Source organism: Lactuca virosa, chromosome 9 (assembly GCF_052849685.1).
Source record: "Lactuca virosa cultivar CGN04683 chromosome 9, Lactuca_virosa_CGN04683_v6, whole genome shotgun sequence".
Lineage (NCBI taxonomy): Eukaryota > Viridiplantae > Streptophyta > Magnoliopsida > Asterales > Asteraceae > Lactuca > Lactuca virosa.
In genome coordinates this window covers 43,850,141-43,869,164 of record NC_136434.1, presented here as the reverse complement: position 1 = coordinate 43,869,164, position 19,024 = coordinate 43,850,141, and the positions used below count along the sequence as shown (strand labels likewise).

At 37.9% G+C, this 19,024-nt stretch overlaps 1 protein-coding gene, 1 long non-coding RNA gene and 1 other non-coding gene across 6 annotated transcripts; all 3 read right to left on the bottom strand.

The window, feature by feature from the left end:
* Window positions 1-3,513: 3,513 nt before the first annotated feature.
* On the bottom strand, window positions 3,514-5,800 carry LOC145136796 (uncharacterized). Of its 4 annotated transcripts, XR_013720713.1 has the most exons (6): window positions 5,104-5,798; window positions 4,888-5,000; window positions 4,723-4,799; window positions 4,348-4,586; window positions 4,058-4,268; window positions 3,514-3,777 (listed from the first exon to the last, which is right to left on the bottom strand). It is a non-coding gene; the product is annotated as an uncharacterized LOC145136796 (long non-coding RNA). The 4 variants fall into 4 exon arrangements; XR_013720715.1 differs by having other exon boundaries at window positions 4,884-5,800; XR_013720712.1 differs by having other exon boundaries at window positions 4,888-5,797.
* Window positions 5,801-6,066: 266 nt separating this feature from the next.
* Window positions 6,067-6,150, bottom strand: TRNAY-GUA (transfer RNA tyrosine (anticodon GUA)). The gene has a single exon. It is a non-coding gene; the product is annotated as a tRNA-Tyr (tRNA).
* A 687-nt stretch (window positions 6,151-6,837) lies between these two features.
* CSLD5 (cellulose synthase-like D5) lies at window positions 6,838-10,718 on the bottom strand. The gene is made up of 2 exons (XM_079070915.1): window positions 9,677-10,718; window positions 6,838-9,582 (listed from the first exon to the last, which is right to left on the bottom strand). The coding sequence occupies exons 1-2, from the start codon at window positions 10,609-10,611 to the stop codon at window positions 7,002-7,004; spliced, it is 3,516 nt and encodes a 1,171-aa protein (XP_078927041.1). The 5' UTR covers window positions 10,612-10,718; the 3' UTR covers window positions 6,838-7,001.
* Between the last annotated feature and the right edge of the window lie 8,306 nt (window positions 10,719-19,024).

Here is a 19,024-nt window from a genome sequence, read left to right as displayed (position 1 = left end):
GGCGTTTTCACAAAAATTGCATAGTTTTTACGGATACGCTATTCGCTACATGTAAACTATAATCGGTATAGTTTGGGATTTCTCTAAAAACTTATCAGACATGGAAACTTTCTCTACTAAACATACGCACTGGAACAGAAACCGTTTACAGTTTATATCATTGCTTTAACATGATTTTCATAACTGTAATTTATCACTATACGCAGTATACATTCGGATTTTCACTACGGTAGAACGCTACTGCATTACTTGTAAACTAGATTGTGCGATACTGTGAGGCGCTACTTCACTACTGTACCCTTAGGTGTACAGGGATAAATCCTACCACTGTATAACCAGAGTCTCCTGGAGGGAGAGCGTGAGGTTTGTGAATAGATCTATTCGGGACTGACAATCCCACATCTGGACTGTTAGCTACAGTTTGGCGGGCACGCCTAAGATGTACAAATATCATTTAACATCAACGCCTGAAGAACGTTGGAAAGGTCACTAGTCATATCAAGCATGGTTATATGACTCACATTATGTATAAATCACAGATAGTTTACCAACCTGGTTTTCTTCAATAGTTTTATTTATACCAATAGAACTAAACATACAATGCATACTGGCCGAGCCAGGGTTTTCAAAACCGAATCATTTATGATACGGTTTTACATTTAAATACATATACTTCATCATTAGCTTTAGCTAGTCACATGAAGTAGTATTTTGCATATCACTACGATTTTTCAGAAACAAACATTCATGGTTGTATACGAAATCGATAACACTACGTTTTTCACTAAAGCATTTAGAGTTTTAAGCTTTTATTTTTCAAAACTATTGGATGTATTTCAAACTGAGTTTCAAACCGATGTAAACATTTTCATACAAATATTCACTGTAATGGTTGTGTTGCTATGATTGCTGTTATTCATTGGTTGTGATGCTATACATGACGTCCTCCGCCCCGGAATGTTTCCGCCAACGGTTTCGGGGTGTGACACACATCATCTATAATATTTTCAAAATCCATAAAGAAGTCTTCATCCTCACTATCATCATTTGTCCCAATGCTCTCACTCCTATTACCCTCACTCGTACTACCCTCACTCCAAGCACCCTCACTAACATTTTCCTTACTTCCACTATATTCATCCTCAAAAAACTCAACATTATGTAGATTTTTATCCCCACTATATTCTACGTCTACATCCCCTATTACCTCGTAATCATCCACTGGATTAACATCCCCTTTTGGTTGGTGATCATCCCCTGTGTCAACAGCTCTTTTACCTTGGTTATCCTCAAACTCCCCTAAAGGGATCAAACTGATCAGCTGAGTGTTTTTTGTTGATCACATGTTCAGAGGGTACAATCAACTTTGACAAATCAGTGGGCTCATTCAATTCCAACTTTTTACTACATGACCCAACTGATTTCCTTTTCATTATAACCCTATTCATTTCAGGAGAATGATCCCCTTCAACTTCCTCAATATGAACCTTCGTGCGCTGTGTGAAACATAGGTCATCGTCGTTACCGAGACTCAGATTAAGCTCCGTCTCGCAACCTTGTGGGGTTAGGAGTAAAGCATCCCGAGGTTGGCGCATCTCGTTGAGCATGGAGAAGCATTGGGAACCCAAATTTCTTTCTTCGGAGCCGTTTCTTTTCCCGTCCCCCCGCCCCGGCATAGCGCTTCGCTTCCGGTTCTTCGAAAGAATCAAGTGACTTCTCCCTTCTGCATTGATCTGGGGGGAAAGGAACCGTCTACCAGTTGGGAAGCTAGACATCAAGTAAGTGGCTTGATGAGGATAACTAAGCTGACATGCCGGAGTTGGCTGCTGGCACAACAGGGTGGTGCCTTACCGCACCGACATCCCATTCTTAAGTGAGTTGGAGCGCATGCATCTTACCCACTGAACTAGCTAGAAGCTATCGCTTCGGGTCGAAGCACTAAAAGAAAAGGACCGGGAAAGGCGGCGGCATAGGAACCACGAGACCCCTACTAATCAAGGGAAAACGGAAGTGCGCTACTGCGCACCAGCTGAAAAAGCCCTTTCCCTTTTTAATAAAAAGAAGGTAAGCTTCATAGCTCCAATCTAGTAAAGGGGATTTGATGGATGCCCTTTGTATAGGTTGGGTTGTTGGATACGGGATCCTCGTAGTAGGCTGGACCAACATCCAACCGAGAGAGGGCAGTCTTTAGAAGCAACAGGTTGGGAAACCAAGAGAACGCTTGGCCTTTTCTTATCTTCTTCCCGCCCTATGAGTAGGAGTAGCATAAAAAGAGGGATTAGCATTATGGACCATAAACAACTAACGCCTTCCTCGTTGGGGCTCCGTGCACTGGGAAAAGGCTCCAGCGACGGGAAACCGGCCACTAGTTACAAAGCTCCAATAAGGTATCGAGAGGGTTATCACAGTCAGGTGCGAAGTAATTAGCCCTATTTGTAAAGTAGCTCTATTCCTATTTAGGGAGTGAAGGCTAAAAATGGCTTTATGAACCGTTCCGTTCGCCACGCACCGGCCCCATTCACTTGCTTATCGTAGAGGCTGTAAGTACACAGTGCCCCACAACTATGAATAGTATAGTGGGGTTGAAAGACAAGAGTGTCCGCCCCCTTCTTTCTCAAGTAGGCTACTTTTTCCGGAACGCAGTCCGAGATAACTGTAACCGTGTATATATCTAACTATATCTTCGATGCGGTCTGTCCGCTTCAACCGCTCTTTCACCTCCCAAAGAGCAAAGTTGTCTTGATGAGCGCAGATGAGGAAGCGGGAGCAAGAAAACCAAGAATATCTTTCTTGTCCTTCTACTTAAGGGGCAAAGAGAAGCGTTTTTGCTACTGAGAAAGCGAACGGTCAGCGCGAAGGTTCAAGACTTAGCCGAACGTTAGCGAAGCTAGATTCTCATAGTGAGGCGCTTCGAGTTAGCGAAGCGCTGTAGTAGGGCCGAAGCCTTACTAAGAAGGGCTATAATGCTGAGCCAAGGACGCTCCGCCTTATCTATAGAAGCAGTCAACTGACTTCTGAACGAATTCGCTCCTTGGTTTCTATAGAGAGAAAGCCCTATGATGGGAAACATACCTTCCAAGGGTAATCCACTATCTAAGTCTGTCTCTAGGATCATGAAATGGTAAAACATTATACCTCATCATTGTACCCTAAAACTGCCATCATATATATCATCTAACTCGTGGACTGAAAACACATCCATGTCCACAAAATCAAAGTGATCCACAAGCCCATCCATGTACGACCTTCCAAACCATATTTGAGAACGAACACCCATGATTTTTGAATGAGCAAAAGCTTGAAATAGAACCTGAGGTGAAAATTCAAGAAAAAAATGTTACAGATAGATGGAGTAACGTTTCAATTTTGAAATAAACTGCACATATATTATATTTATTTTTTGTATTTTTTACAAGGCTATATTTTTAGTTGTCAAAAATATGTTCAAATTGGTTGATGTACCAAAATTTCACCACTACTGTCCTGTTCCTCTAACCTTCAGACAAAACAAAATAATAATAACTAGAAATGAGGCCCGTGCGTTGCACGGGTCGGTTTTTTTGTTGATGTTTGGCAGGTCACAAAAGTAGGATGCTATAATGTCATTCAAATACTAAGCAACTGGATAGATTGAATAGCGTATAATGTCCTAACGTAAGAAATGAAAGTAAACAAATAAATTAGTGTACGTTGTTATTTTTTGCATTTAACGCTTTTGCCTGATATTAAAAACATTTCGAGTCGAAATCCCATTCTTCATAACTTGAATAAAGCCACCTGAAGAAAAGAAAACATATTTTCTATTATTATCGTATTGACATTTTTTTTGGATGAAATTGTGCACTATGGCATCAATCCTCATAGAAGACTCTAATAGCATCATACAATTTATTAATCACAGGATAATCCAAAAAATAACAACTCTTGTTTATGAACAAACTTGGAGCAACATGAGTTGTCTGTAAGAAAAAACCCAAATTTTAGTAAATGATTAGGTGCAAAATTTATTTTTTGAATTGAATTTTGTTTTTGAATAATGTGATAAGATGATACAAACCTGATATCCATACATATCAACAACATTAATCTGACCACCTTCTTCAACCAAAAGCTCTGTAACTTGTATAGCTCCTCAAACAACACTCCAATGTAATGTTGCAGATTTTATAAAAAATAGAAAACGAAATAACTATGACAAGTTTTCCATGACTTGCATTCTACACTCCTGTCAACTCCTGTCACAAACTCTGTATCCTCAAATTTCTTTGCTGTTGAAATCACACTAATATATGAGATCACCATTTATCTAACTGTCTTTATTCATATTTTTAGGCAGCAAAATCTTACCAAGCTTAAATCTGTAGGCATTGAGATCAACACCAACCATCCTTGAAGCACCTTCAATTCTAGCACCTTCAGCAGCCTGATCACAAACAAAATATTAGCTTTTTTTGGCCATGAATGAGTCTTTTTTGAGAAAGTTACAAGTTCCAGAAAAGTGACAGCAAGCCCCACAGCTCCAAATCCAAAAATGGCAACAAATGAGCCTTTTTTAGGTTTTGCAACGTTAAGAGTAGCACCAAGACCTGAAAACGGGAAGATTATCTGAGTCAAGAAAATACCAAATGGAGCATTTATCTGTTCAGATGGTAATATTAGCTAGACCTATGTTAAGAGTGATGACCAAGAATCATATAAATTTGAAGAAAAAAATTACTTTACCTCAGAAAGCCCTATAAACCATCTTTGGCTTCCAAATTATAAAAACTTCTTGTCTTTTTTCTGTAGCACCAACGTCCCTACAAAATAAGAAAATGTTACCTGATCAAAACCCAGATGGGCATCATATCTAGAAGCTGAGCAAGATTGGTACTCGAAGATACCGACATCATCTGTCGATATCCCTTGTGTTGGTCAATTAGGGCGTGGTACTCCAAGTAGATTCAAATATTGAAACCGAAGAATAGCTGGCTTCACGAATTTATGAAACTTGATTCAATCTGTGAAATATAATCAACTGATTTACCAAACATTTATTCAAACATACATAAACACAGATGAATAGATGAAGGCAGATATACAAAAGTAAAGAGAGAAAGATACAGGAAGAGGTAGTGTAAGCTGCGATTGAACAAAATAGCAAGAAACATGGAGTTTTCTTTGTTTAAAAGGAAAGAACCGATCAGGTCGCATAAAAATCAACCAATGACAGCATCGTTGCCATGGACCTTTTGCCAGTTTCGTATTCGAGTCCCCGGAGAAAAAAGATAGTGATTCCTTTAGCCATATCAGCTAGCAGTAAATTTAGGGTTTCCTATTGGTTCAAATCCGAACATCAAGCCGATGAACAATTAGGGTTTTTGTTGGGCACCACCGGCCAGCGAACATCGGCGTATTTGGAAGGGGAAGGTGACATTCATCTGGTGGTTGCCGACATTCACAGCGATTGGAGAGAGAAGGTGGAAGAGGAAGGAAGCGGTGGAGGCATCGATTAGGGGATGGAAGGATCAGGAAGTAAAACGGTTAACTACAAATGAAGTATCCTCGTCCGTTTCCATTTCCATTAACTACAAAACGCCAACAAAAAATACAAGCGAAAGTGGAAAAAGAGAGGAATTAGGTTGTAAATTTGAATGATCCAATTTTATTTGGAAGACAAAGAAGTATGAGAAAGAGGAGTCGCCGGAGAAAAGATGGAATATTCTATCAACTTCACTATTTTAGTTATTTTCATTTTATTTTAGTTTAGTGTTTGTTCTTTCTTCGACAGAATCCTGAAAAAAAGAGGGGAAACCCCTTCGGAATTAAATTATGATCTCTGTTCCTTCTTTCATTTCACATAAAATGGAGAGGTGAATTGATGTACTTATTGGATCCGTCGGGACTGACGGGGCTCGAACCCGCAACGTCCGCCTTGACAGGGCGGTGCTCTTGCCTATTGAACTACAATCCCAGGGAAATAAGAAGAGATCTAACAGAAAATTTGGCTTCTTTTTTATTCTCTCTTATCAGGTATTTCTTAAGAACAAGAGGGTTCTACAATTTAATAGTATATTGGCGAATTTTTGGGCCGAGCTGGATTTGAACCAGCGTAGACATATTGTCAACGAATTTACAGTCCGTCCCCATTAACCACTCGGGCATCGACCCAACGCCTAATTAACCACTAGAGGTATACCAAGACCATAGGAGTAGGATTTTATCAAAAGTGAAATGTATTTGTCAAGTCCGCCTGGTAGACGAAAAGAAGTTGATTATGGAACGTCTAATTAGGCGTTGGGTCGATGCCCAAGTGGTTAATGGGGACGGACTGTAAATTCGTTGACAAATATGTCTACGCTGGTTCAAATCCAGCTCGGCCCAAAAATTCGCCAATATACTATCAAATGGTAGAACCCTCTTGTTCTTAAGAAATACTTGATAGAGAATAAAAAAGAAGCCAAATTTTCTGTTAGATCTCTTCTTATTTCCCTGGGATTGTAGTTCAATAGGCAAGAGCACCCGCCTGTCAAGGCGGACGTTGCGGGTTCGAGCCCCGTCAGTCCCGACGGATCCAATAAGTACATCAATTCACCTCTCCATTTTATGTGAAATGAAAGAAGGACAGAGATCATAATTTAATTCCGAAGGGGTTTCCCCTCTTTATTTCATGTTTATTTCATGTTTATTGTCCGGCACCGACGGGGCTCGAACCCAAACTGTAAAATGAGCTATTGCCAATTTTAGTAAAGAAGTACAGGGACCGGATATGTAATTCAAGAGAACAAACGTGGACAAACTATACCAATTTTACTGTTCCTTTCCTCCACAACTTTAATATAATAATAATAATAATAATAATAATAATAGCACCGGTTATATTCATTGCAGAAATTTCTTACAAGATGTAATACTACAAAAATCATCAAGGATTACAAACAAAAGAATCAACCACGAGCCAAAACGTCACTTGGCTACAAAACATGAACATTAATTATAACACAACCACATCATATATCATATCAAGGGAATTTGAAATTCTGCCTCCGGCTGCCGTCCGGCGGGTGGATATACAGGAAAATCAGCGACACCACAATGCATATCAACATCGACCACAGATACACAATCGTCGATATCTTCCCCTTCCTCCCCATCAGCCCTTTAGCAAATGGATACAAATGCGATAAAACCCAGAAGCTAAAGAACACCCCTCCAAGAAGCTTGCTCCACTCCGGAAACGGACTGTACATTGTCCTAAACACCCCCACCGCTATCGCCGCCACGTTCATCAAGATTATCGTCACCGGAGGAATCATTAGCATCGTGAACCGGAACTCGTACAGCTCTGCAAACTCATCTTCACCGTCATCCGCTGCTGCTGGTTTTGATGTCAACGTGAATGAGATGTCGATTCCGGCAATCACCTTTAACAGACCTTGAACCACTGCAACTGGATGCGCACTGGTGCCGCCGATCAACCAAAACTGCTCGTTTCTCCACCAGTCATGGAGGGTGATCTTTGACCATTTGACCTCGAGGAGGGCGAGCATGCTTAGGGTAACGGTGATGGCTAGAAGTAGAACTAGAAAAGTTACGTTTAGAGATTGAACGATGAATTTGCCGGAGAAGAGGGAGAGCGCCGGGAGGACGCAGTATGCCAAGAGGAAAATTGAGGTGAATGGGTACATTCCGACGTTGAAATACGCAATCCTCTGTAAAAACTTCATTCTCCGGCTAGCAAACAGAGCGTTGTTCCTTGAGAAAAAGATTTCAACTGACCCTGTAGCCCACCGGAGAACTTGAATCAACCTGTCTGTTAAGTTGATCGGAGCTGTTCCACGGAAAGCATCCCTTTTGGTGACACAGTACACCGATCTCCACCCTCGATTATGCATCCGATAACCTGTCACAACATCTTCTGTTATTGACCCGTATATCCACCCGACCCGTTTACCCCATTCGGTTTTATCTTCATAGAAACAGGTCACGACCTTAATTGCTTCTTCAATGGCTGCTCGATCGATTGGTTCGCGTTGAACTGCAAGAGACCCAGAAGGTCTTCCATGGCTGCCTTTTCCACGTAACTCATGAATCAATCGTCCTCCAAATTCAGCAACAGCAATCGAGTCGATCAAATAGGTGGAATCTCCGAAGCGTTCTGGAATCAAGGCCTGTTTGAGTTCATCATCTTCTTCGCTGTTGTTCCGATCATCTACAATCGGCAAGATCATCTCAGCATCGTCATCCGATTTGTTCTTCTTCATTCTTCTCAATGAAAACTTGATCTTCTTCCCACCAAACCATCCATGGTGTTCAGTGGCTCGAGGTGGGCTAAAACCGTAAAGCGCAATTCGCCGGAAAATACAACCGGTGCCGACGTACATCGGACCTTGCAACCCGTCGAGAGCTCTCATGCTAACATCAAAGAACACCGTGTTATGATTTGCGTAACGATCACTGGGGTCGATACCTTCGAACCTCTGGGGGAATTGAACGTAACAGATCTTGTCACCACCTCGATCAAGCATGAAACACATTCCTTCTTTTAAAGCCAATGAGTTATATATGTAATGATCACAATCAAGGTTAAGGATAAACGATCCGTTTGACATGATCGCACTTGCTCGAACCAGAGCATTCATGGCTCCTGCTTTCTTGTTGTGATCAAATTCAGGACGCTTTTCTCGAGACACATAAACGAGCATCGGTAGTCTCGTATCAACGTTTCGTGAGTCGATCAAATCCTCTGGATCGTTTTCTGTTTTGTAGGTACATTCAGGACCTGGTGGAACCAACATAAGCTGGATAATTCCGGCATGGTTACCTCTTGAGTGATCTTCTTCGCCAGAAAACCAGGTTCCATGCCACGTGTTTCCGTCGGACATCCATGTAGCTTTAGGGACTTTCACTGATTCCGACGAGCTACCACCAAACTCCATTTGTTTCTTTTTCGCTATAAGCTCTTCTCTTGCATTACAGGCATCGGATCTTCGCCGGATGGTCTCCGGCAATGCGTTGATCCTGACTTTAAACTCGTCGTATTCTCGTTTAACCCGTCTTCTTTCCCTAACGAAATCAACCCGTCGTTTGTTCTTCAACGGATCACCTTTCTGTGAAAAATACGCCTCTGGGTTTCTGGGCTCGATTTCATGTTTTCTGCAGAAAGGTACCCATGTGCTAGCGAAGCTAGCAGCTTCAGCCAGAGCTTCAAATGTCACCAGTGATCCACCATCGTCGGATAGGTAACAGGCAACTTTATCAACCGGATAATCGACTGCTAAAATTGAAAGGATGGTGTTTGCAGTGACGAGAGGTGGTTCTTTCTCGGCATCTGCTGTTGAAACGAAGATATCAATACCAGGAAGATCGGAGAGTCCTTTAGGATTGTTCGTGGTGGGTTCGAATCTTTCTTTGAGCACAGAGAGATCTGTGGATCGGGTGACTGGGCAGAGCTTGGGAAGTTGGTCGAGAAGCCATGAAAACGCGAACCAAACTTCGCAGATTACCGACATCAGCCATAACCAGACTGCTTCTTGGTTGGGATGCAAGATTCGCCATGTTAGAAACAGAGTCAGAGCCACCAGCCGGAAAACTATAAGCAACCTGCAATTCAATTTCGCCGAAAATATCTAAATTAAGACGAACAATTTTTATAAAATAAATAATCAACAGTTTTACAGCAACGAGCAATGCTAACCTGTAAGGGCTGATTATGGCAGCAGAAATCCCAACTTTTCTTGTCAACGGTCTGTTCCTCCGATCATTGAACATCGGCTGACTTTCGTAGTTGTCAGCACCACCACGGTGACATCCCTCTCTTGGCCACACCGCATTTCCGAATCCATAAGTTCCGTTTGTTTCGAAGAGCCACCGTGTGTGATCAAATTCTTGATTTGGTGCCTTAAAAGATCGCACCAGTGAAAAGTTGTTCTCCAGTTTGATACCACCACGGTTCTTCCTCAGCGGGTTCACCGTGTCTTTCTCCTCCGACATAATCGGCTGATAGTCATCTTCATCTTCTTCTTCGCCGGCTTCTCGAAATGGTTCTTTACACCCAGGACAAACACCAGCTCTACTGGAACAGTAATCCAGGTAACACTCGTTACATATTCTAAATCCACATTCGCACTGAGATTTCGAAGATTTATCCAGTAGCTTCTCGTCACATCCGTCCACCTGACAGAGCAATTTCGACTTACTCGCCACCATTTCTTCAACCGATTTCATCCTCCTGGCATGTGCTCTTGTCTCCGAATTGAATCCTCCGGTGAACACGGTGTCTTTGATCCGATTCTCATTTGGATTTCCATGAATTTTCCCATATTCAGGACTCGTAAGGGAATTTGACATGAAATGGTGCTCCGGCGTTGGAGGGATTTGAACAGTGTAAGCAACGTATTCATCACCCTCCTCCTTGGACATAGAAAGATACCTCCCTCCACCACCGACGCCATTCCCAGAACCTCGTCTCCCACCACTCAACCGCTTGATTTCTCCACCGCTAAGTGGAGAATTCGAAATAGAAGCTCTTCTCACCGGACTTGTCAAGCCCACATTACGAAACGCGCCGGAGGAAGAAACTGTAATCCTCACCGGAGACGACGACGGAGAATTATGATCTGTAACCACCATTTCTCACTCAAAGGGGATTGAATCACAAAAGTTTATTTAAAATTTATCGGACAATGAAAACAAACTTGCAAGATTTCATCAGAGAAGATTTAAAGATTTAAGGAAACCGAAAGGCTTTACATTTTGAAATCCCCTGCTCAGAGTTACTTTTGTAGAGAACGAGAAAGGGCTTTCTTTTAAATTATTAACGGGCAAGTAATCTCGGCCGTTAACTTATCAAATCGAACGGTTGTGATGTATTAATTTGGACTTATGGCGACAAACGGTGGAGCCAGGTTGCCGTTAAGATTGAAAAGGGTGGACTTTGTGGCTTTGAAAATAAACGGTCGGATTATTAAAAGAAAATAGCCGTTGGTGGGTCTTCCACGTAAGCATGATTGGGTATTTAGTGGTAATAAATGAGAAATAATGAAATGAATAATTAAAAATTATTTTATTTCTGAAGAGTATCTAATCGCAGGCAAGTGTCCAATTTTACTTTTTCAAAAGGTGTCGATGTACATAACTCATTTTAAATACTTTTAAAAACATAATGTATAAATAAGTTTAAAAGTGTCAAATAAATATATTAATTTTATGAGAATAGAATTTTTTTTATTTATCTTTTTACTTATTTAAGATTACGACAATTGTCAATTTAATTAAATTAATAAATATTTAAAACAAGTTGTTACAATCTGAAATAGATAGGAAGAGAAAGAAAATATGCGTAAGTTAATTAATTTTTCCAATGAAAATATTATTCAAGATAAACTTAATATATATATATATATATATATATATATATATATATATATATATATATATATATATATATATATGTTTGCAGATTTGAACAAGTTGTTTTCTGTCAATATCGTTAGTTTATTGTAAAGAATCACAACTCTCATGTTACTTCAGGAAAACTTTGAAGATGAATTCAGAGTCAGAGATATAAACTCATGTACAATGCTATTTTAATATATTTCCATTATTTACATCTAAATAGCAGCCTTTAATAATAACATATTTTCATTTATTTGTGTACTATAGCATCCTTAATTTCATTTATTTCTATTACAAAGTTGAACTATCAATTTTTGTGATTATTAAAGCATTGTACTTTGAAAAATCCATATAATTGTAGAAACGCATCTCCAATTTTTCTGATACAAAGACAATATGCTTTTAAAATCTGCCTAATTATACACTACACTTTTATTTTTTTCTTAGATGACACTCTTATAATTGGATAAAAAATTTAAAGTAAAATGTTAGTAATAAGAAGAAATGAAAGTAGAATCTTACATTAAACAAATGACTTGCAATTTTTCACATTTAACCCTGTAAATAATTCATGTTCGCGATTGCAACTGAGAAAGCATCCCAAATTGAAAAAAATGGAAGACACAAATCTTATCGTATGACATCATATGTAGTGATGCACAAACTATGTTGCCATTTATTGGAATTTGGCCTTAAATTTTTGTTAGTCTCCCATGGCAGGGAGTGAAAGTTGGGAACAGGAAACAAAACAATCACAATCCATATATTGGTCTTCTTGATATTCTTGTAGTTACAAGCTCATCAGGCTCTATTCATGCTTTCTTTTTTAGAATAACTATTGATGAAAGGTGAAGAAACTATGACTTTTGTTACTGTAAACCCATGATTTTTTTTTCTGGAAAAACATATATTGAGTCCCTGTAGTATTGAGTAAAGCACTTATGGCCACTATACTTATATAATGTTATCGATCATCAAGGGTAAGTTTGTCCAAAAATATAAATTTCCAATCATTGACCACTTTTATAAGTTTTTTTCTTAAAATTTATTAATTCACCATTTTGCTACTTTCATTGTCGTAAAAAAAAGCATGCTACTTTTTTTAAGATAAAAATAGCATGCTGATATCATTTTTGTGAAAAAATTAGCATGTTACTTTCATGTATGTAAACTATATTTGCGGCTTAACATTGTAAGTTACTGTTCTTTATCGAATTCTATTCTCGTGTCTTCATTGCAATCAAAGTATCACTATGAATTTTCCATCTTTTTTTCATTCATTTGTTTATTTAAGTTTGACTCATTTTAAATTTATGCATGCATCCGAAGTTTGTCTGAACAATGTTTAGGTGAAAATATAAAATGGTCTCTGCATCTATTTAGGTTGATCCAATTATAAAACAACGCCTAGGTTCAGAAATTTAACAGGCTAGGATTGAGAAATTGCTTGTATATCACATGAACCATTTTTTTTTATATGTGTGTGTGTGTGTGTTTAGATTTAACTGTCTTGTCTGTGTATTTGGTTTTGAGACAGTTATTTTTGATGTTGGTATTCAAAGTTGATTGTCCTAATAAGTAACGTAGTTTTCTTATGTCCTTTACATATTTTTCTTGTGGTAAAGTAAGGTGGTGTTTTTTTTTTATTTAATGGACATAATAGGGGCAAAGATTGCATAAAGACTTTCTTTTTTGGACTGAATAATCTGAGTAAATGACCATTTTGTTGTTGTGCCCATTATTAGGCACATTTGCATTGTAACGCTTGGACCCAAGTATTTTCCCTTTTTAACCCTTGAAACAAAAATTATTTTCGGAAGGAGTCTGCACGTACGTTGGGCGTACGTTTGTGTACGCTTAGCGTACATGGGTATGTGGAAGTGGGATCCTGAGCCACGTACGCGGGGCGTACGTGGCCAATGCTAAAACCCTAATTTTTGGGCATGAGACCTATTTAAGCTCACCTATGACTCTTGGACCCTCACCCTTATCAGCCTCCATTGCTTAATATCGTCCCTAAATGTGACCTTTTTGGTGTGTTTGCAAGAAGACGAACTTGGTGTGCAAGCATTGGACGTGGTTGAGCTTCAAGATCCTGAATCTACATCATCTTAAGAAGCTTTTGGAGGCATAAATCTCATACCTTGTTTTTTCTTTTGATAGTTAGAGTTAGGGTTTGCTTATGAGTTCTTTTGGGTCCATGGATTCTCTTTTGTGAGTTTGGGCAACTCCAGAAGCTTGTAATGCTAGATCTTAGTCCCTTTGGTGTGTTAGAGGTATAAAACAGCTATCTTGATGGTTGTTATGACACCATGCATGAATATAGGCGCTTAAAGTGAGTCTTGATGGACACAATTGGATGTTGGGCTCCAATAAGACATGCAAAGGCATAAAGTTGCCAACTTTATGCCCTAGGACATCTTAAATGATCGAGATCTGGAAGTTGGTGTAAGAGACTGCATGGATTAAGCACTTAATGACTGAAAGTGATTAACAACTTAGTACGTTGGGTGTACTAAGATGTACGTTGTGCGTAATGCTTTGGAATCTAGTACGCCAAGCGTACTGGTATTACGTCGCGCGTACGCCCTAGTGGGTCGCAGATAATTATTAGACTTTGTGGCTTTTGGGCCTTAGCTAGTATTTGGGCTTTGGCCCGTTTAGGGTAGGTGGGCCTTAGATTTTTGTTGTAGGCCTTAAGTGTTATGAGTTGGTCCTTTGGGCCTTAGGGCCCATTATTGTGTTTTGGGCGAGAGATGATTAAGTCCATTAAGGGTAAGGTGAAGGGGGCCTTGACCTTAGGAGTTGGATTGGAATTTAGGCCCATAGTCATGATTGTTAACCCATTCCTAATTAGGGTAATTCGTGTATGTTTAGTGTGGGATTTCCCAGATTAATAGTCGAGCAGTTAGTATTTACCAGCATACCGAGGTGAGTCTCCTCCCTGTATCCATGGGTCAAAGGCACCAAGGTCGGCCCATTATTTGGTTATGTGGTATGCTAGTTGTTGTATGATATATATTTTGTTTGCATGATCGGGTTGAAATATACCCCAGGGAGGGGCCCAATATGGCATGTCGGGTTGAAATATACCCCAAGGCGGAGCCCATTATGGTATGTTCTGGTTGAAATATACCCCAGGGCGGGGCCCACTATTGTACGATCGGGTTGAAATATACCCAGGGCAGGGCCCATTATGGTATGTTCGGGTTGAAATATACCCCAGAGTGGGGCCCACTATCGGCTTATTGGGTTGGAATATACCCCAAGGCTTGGCCCAATTTTATGTCCGTTATGTGGTAATTTGGGAAAACTCACTAAGCTTTTGCTTACGGTTTGTATTGTGGTTTAAGGTACTTTCAGTACTAAGGGGAAGGGCCCGGCTTGATGGCGCAACATTCACTCCCCACCATTTTCCGCATTTATTAATATTGATACTCTGATGATTTGATATGATGATTATTTAATGGATTTTGGAATAAAAATTATGATTGTATACCTTAATTAAAAATGAAAAATATTCTCCTGGTTTTTGGGCTGTTACATGCATGTACATGAGTGTTCTTTTTGACATAAATGTAGAAATAACAACTTAATAGAGAAAATGCATATTTCTTTTTGACTTAATTGGTTTAGTGGATACAAGACTTGGTTCATTTAGATATGTATAATTGTTTTTTTTTTTTTGCATCATTTTTAGACAAATGGCAAAATGGTCATTTACTGTTATTAAGATGGTTTGTTCAGTCCAAAAAAACATTCTTTATTCATACAACACTTACTCATTTATTAATTCAGCACCTGATAAAAAAAGGGAAAAAATGTTTTACCCATCAAGTCCTAACATTTTACAAATTTGTCCTCATTTATGCCATCAGTTCCTTCTATAAGCATTATTTATTGGGACATTACTTAATAACTTTGTTCATGAAAAAAAATCCATATTTTGCTGTTACATTGCATGTTTTGAGGATTTGCTTTTTGATTGTGCAGGCATGGAAGGAACAAGTGTGATATCAATGAGGATGAAACCACAAGGGCAGTTCAGGAAATGATCGTTCACTTGATGCGTCAGAATCAAAACGCCCTTCAATACAATGGCAGTGGGGTTATGTCTGGATTAGCTTCAGATAATACCAGACATTGCTAATCTATATTACTTTTGTTTTACCTCAATGCGTAAACAGATGCACATTATTTAATTTGTAGCTTGGAAAACCTAACTTATATACTTAGGTACTCGATATTTATCAGATATTGATGTAAATCCAATATTAGTTATAGATTGAACACAAATTTATAAAAAGTAGGGACTTATGGGGGAAAACCCCTTTTCTATGACTCATGATAGTTTTTTTTCGCATGCATACCAACCGTTTCATAACAAATCATGACCAATCCAGACCCGCGCCAATGACATGACGGGCCTTCCTCTAGTTATAATGAAAGTTGATAAAAAAAATATCATATGATAATTATGAAATTAATATTTAATATGAGAGATAAAAAAGATGATAAAAAATAATAATGATTTGAAGTTAAATATAATAAATGAGTAAAATGGAATATCATTGAGCAAATGAGTTAATTTTACAAAACAAAATGCTAAAAAAAACTTAAGTAAAAAAATGTATCGACCTAAAAAATAACTCATTCTAATTATCAAAACACTTTTATCGGAGACGCTAGGCCTTTTAGAGGTGGCTTTTAGTAAACTTATTTGGGCTTGAGACCGGTTAAAGAAAATTTTATTGGAGCAATCTTAAGTCTTATATTATGGGCGTGTTCGGTACGGAGCGTTTAGGAGCGTTTGAGAGCTTTCAAGTTTCTAGCGTTTGACAAAACGCTCCGTTTTAAACAGAAAGCATTGTTTTACACTACATGCTTCTAGCATTTTGTTTAAACAAAACGCTCCAAATCCAAAAGCTACTTCATGTAGCGTTTAACAAAATGTTACAAGCTACAATTTACATGTTACCCGCTACCAGCTAGTTATGTCAAACACGCCCATATGAGCATATTGTGGATCAAATTTAGAAAGTAGCCCAATATGTTGTATTACGATTGATGCAATCTCGGGCCTTGTGAACAGCAGCCCAATAAACTTATTTTTTTGGCTGCCTAATAAACTTATTTGGGCTTGAGACTGGTTAAAGAAATATTTATAAACGGAGGGTCGGTTCGGCACTAAAAAGGCTCAAATGGTTATATCAGTTGCCATAATATAAATCAATGCTATTGCTAGTTATGATGAACCGGTAAAGAATGCTTGGTCCTAGACGTAGTTAAACTAAATTTTGTTTAATAATTGATTTTTAATTTTGTGTTTTCAAAAATCCAGTTAAAATAAGATCACTTATGTATGACCAGGCTTGTTATGACCATAAGGCCCGAGTAGGGTTTCTCTTTTTCTTTTCTTTTTTTGTTTTCTAGTAACCGGTTTAAGGGGTTAGTTGTGCTTGTCTATATGTTGCATTAACGTTAGCAATAGAACAATGTTAACACTTATTTTTAGGTGATTTAAACCAAATCTAGATGTTTAAATACCGACAAGAAATGTATGAACGTGTTGCTAATAGTGTGGAAATGCAAAAAATACATTATAACTAGATTTTGAAATAGGAAATTGTCAGAAAAGTCCCAATATTTTCAGGCTAGTTACACTTTAGTCCCAAGATTTTTTTTTGAACATAAAAGTCTCGATTATTTGTAAAAACACGATAATATGTCATTTCATGTTAAAAGAAAAAAAAGATTTTTTTGTAAGGTTGTGCCAAAATAAAATAATCGGGACTTTTATGTTCAAAAAAAAAATCTTGGGACTAAAGTGTAACTTTCCTGAAAATATTGAGACTTTTCTGATAATTTCCTTTTTGAAATTGCGTTAATGGAGTCAGGATTAAAAATGGGTCATCAACTGTTCAATGAGATTGAAAATGGGTAGAGAAGAGCCATCATGTTAGCTAACGTAGGGTTGTAAACAAATTTTTTTGTTCGATTAGTTATAGGAATGAACGCGAACCTTGTTCGTTTATTTATATTCATGAATGTTCGTTCATTTATGTATGTTTATTTACATTCGATTATATATATATATATATATATATATATATATATATATATATATATACACACACACACGATAATACAACTTATGAGAGTGAAAGTTGTGATTCTAAGAGTCGGTTCAAGCTTTACAACTTTTATAGTTAATAAAAATATAAAAATGATATTGCTAAGTACCACCAACATATTAGAAGTGTTGGCGATCAAGTATTATGGTTCTTCGATTAGATGTTTATGTTCATTTACACTAATAATTTAATATTATTTTGTTTAAGTTCATTTTGATAGAGAGTATTTTCCCATGATTTGACCGATTCTCATTCCTCAACATAAATACAATAATGTACAATAGTGACTGATTCTCATTCCTCAACATAAATACAATAATGTACAATAGTGACTGATTCTCATTCCTAAACATAAATATAATAACATGTTAGTCTATATATATTGGCCTACTGGGACATATAAACTAAGCTATAACACATAATACATAATATATACTAATATTTCCTTGTAATTTGAACAGAAAGAAACCGAGTAGTTTAGTTGGAATGAAACTCGATGAATAAAATGGATGGAAGTCTTTTGTTAAATATGTTAGCATGCCTATACTTAGATGGAACATGGAGGGAACCATACTTGACCAAGAGCAATTTTGTCATGACCAAAATGGATGTCGAGTTTGATATGGTTTAGTATGTTGATGTTGGATCGAGTTGGCAGACATATAGATGGTGTTGATGTTGTTGTTGTTGTAGACGATATTGGATGATTGGGGGAGGAGAATGGAGCTCACACATTAGATTCCAAACCAAAGATGATTTTGTAACAATATTGGCTACACCCGGTATATGCTTCAATACTAGACTAGGAGTATGTGAGTTAGTGTTTGGAGGACCATGACACTAGGTTGTCACCTATAAGACATAGTAACTGGTTTAATTAGAAATAAATAAAATGAAAAACAAATAAATAAAAGGACTAGTTTGTTATTAAACAGTAGTTTGATGGTTTAATTAGAAACTATAAATAAAAAGGACTTTATTTTCAATCTGGCTTATTTAATTATGACTAGATAGTTATCTATTTAATTATAGATAATTTTGTCATTAATTAAAATGTTTTCTCAATAGGCAAGTTTAGCATCAAAGCTTTCCTTTTTTAAGATATTTCCTTGGTAAACAAGTTAAGCATTACGATTTGCATATATAAGGCATCAATTTTGTCGCCTCCTACTTCCATCTCTTGATAGCCATTGAATTTCCTTGCCTCTCCCTCATATTTGCGAAAACCCTAACATCCATAAGGAAGGATTTTGGTCGTCTTATTCCCCGAGAAATTACAAAGAAAAAGAGGAAGAAGAAGGTGTTCTTGCTTTAGGGATTGTTTGCTTTGGTGTGTGATGCAGAAAGAAAGCAAAAGTAGAAAGTAACTCAAAGTATTTATTACCAAAACTCAAGAGGTCTCTAAAGGATTACAAAGGACCCTTTATAAAAGCACGATAACTGTGGCAGGTACAACCAAATTTGGAAAATTGAAATCAACAACAAATTCTACTAAATAACCTCCTGAATAAGAG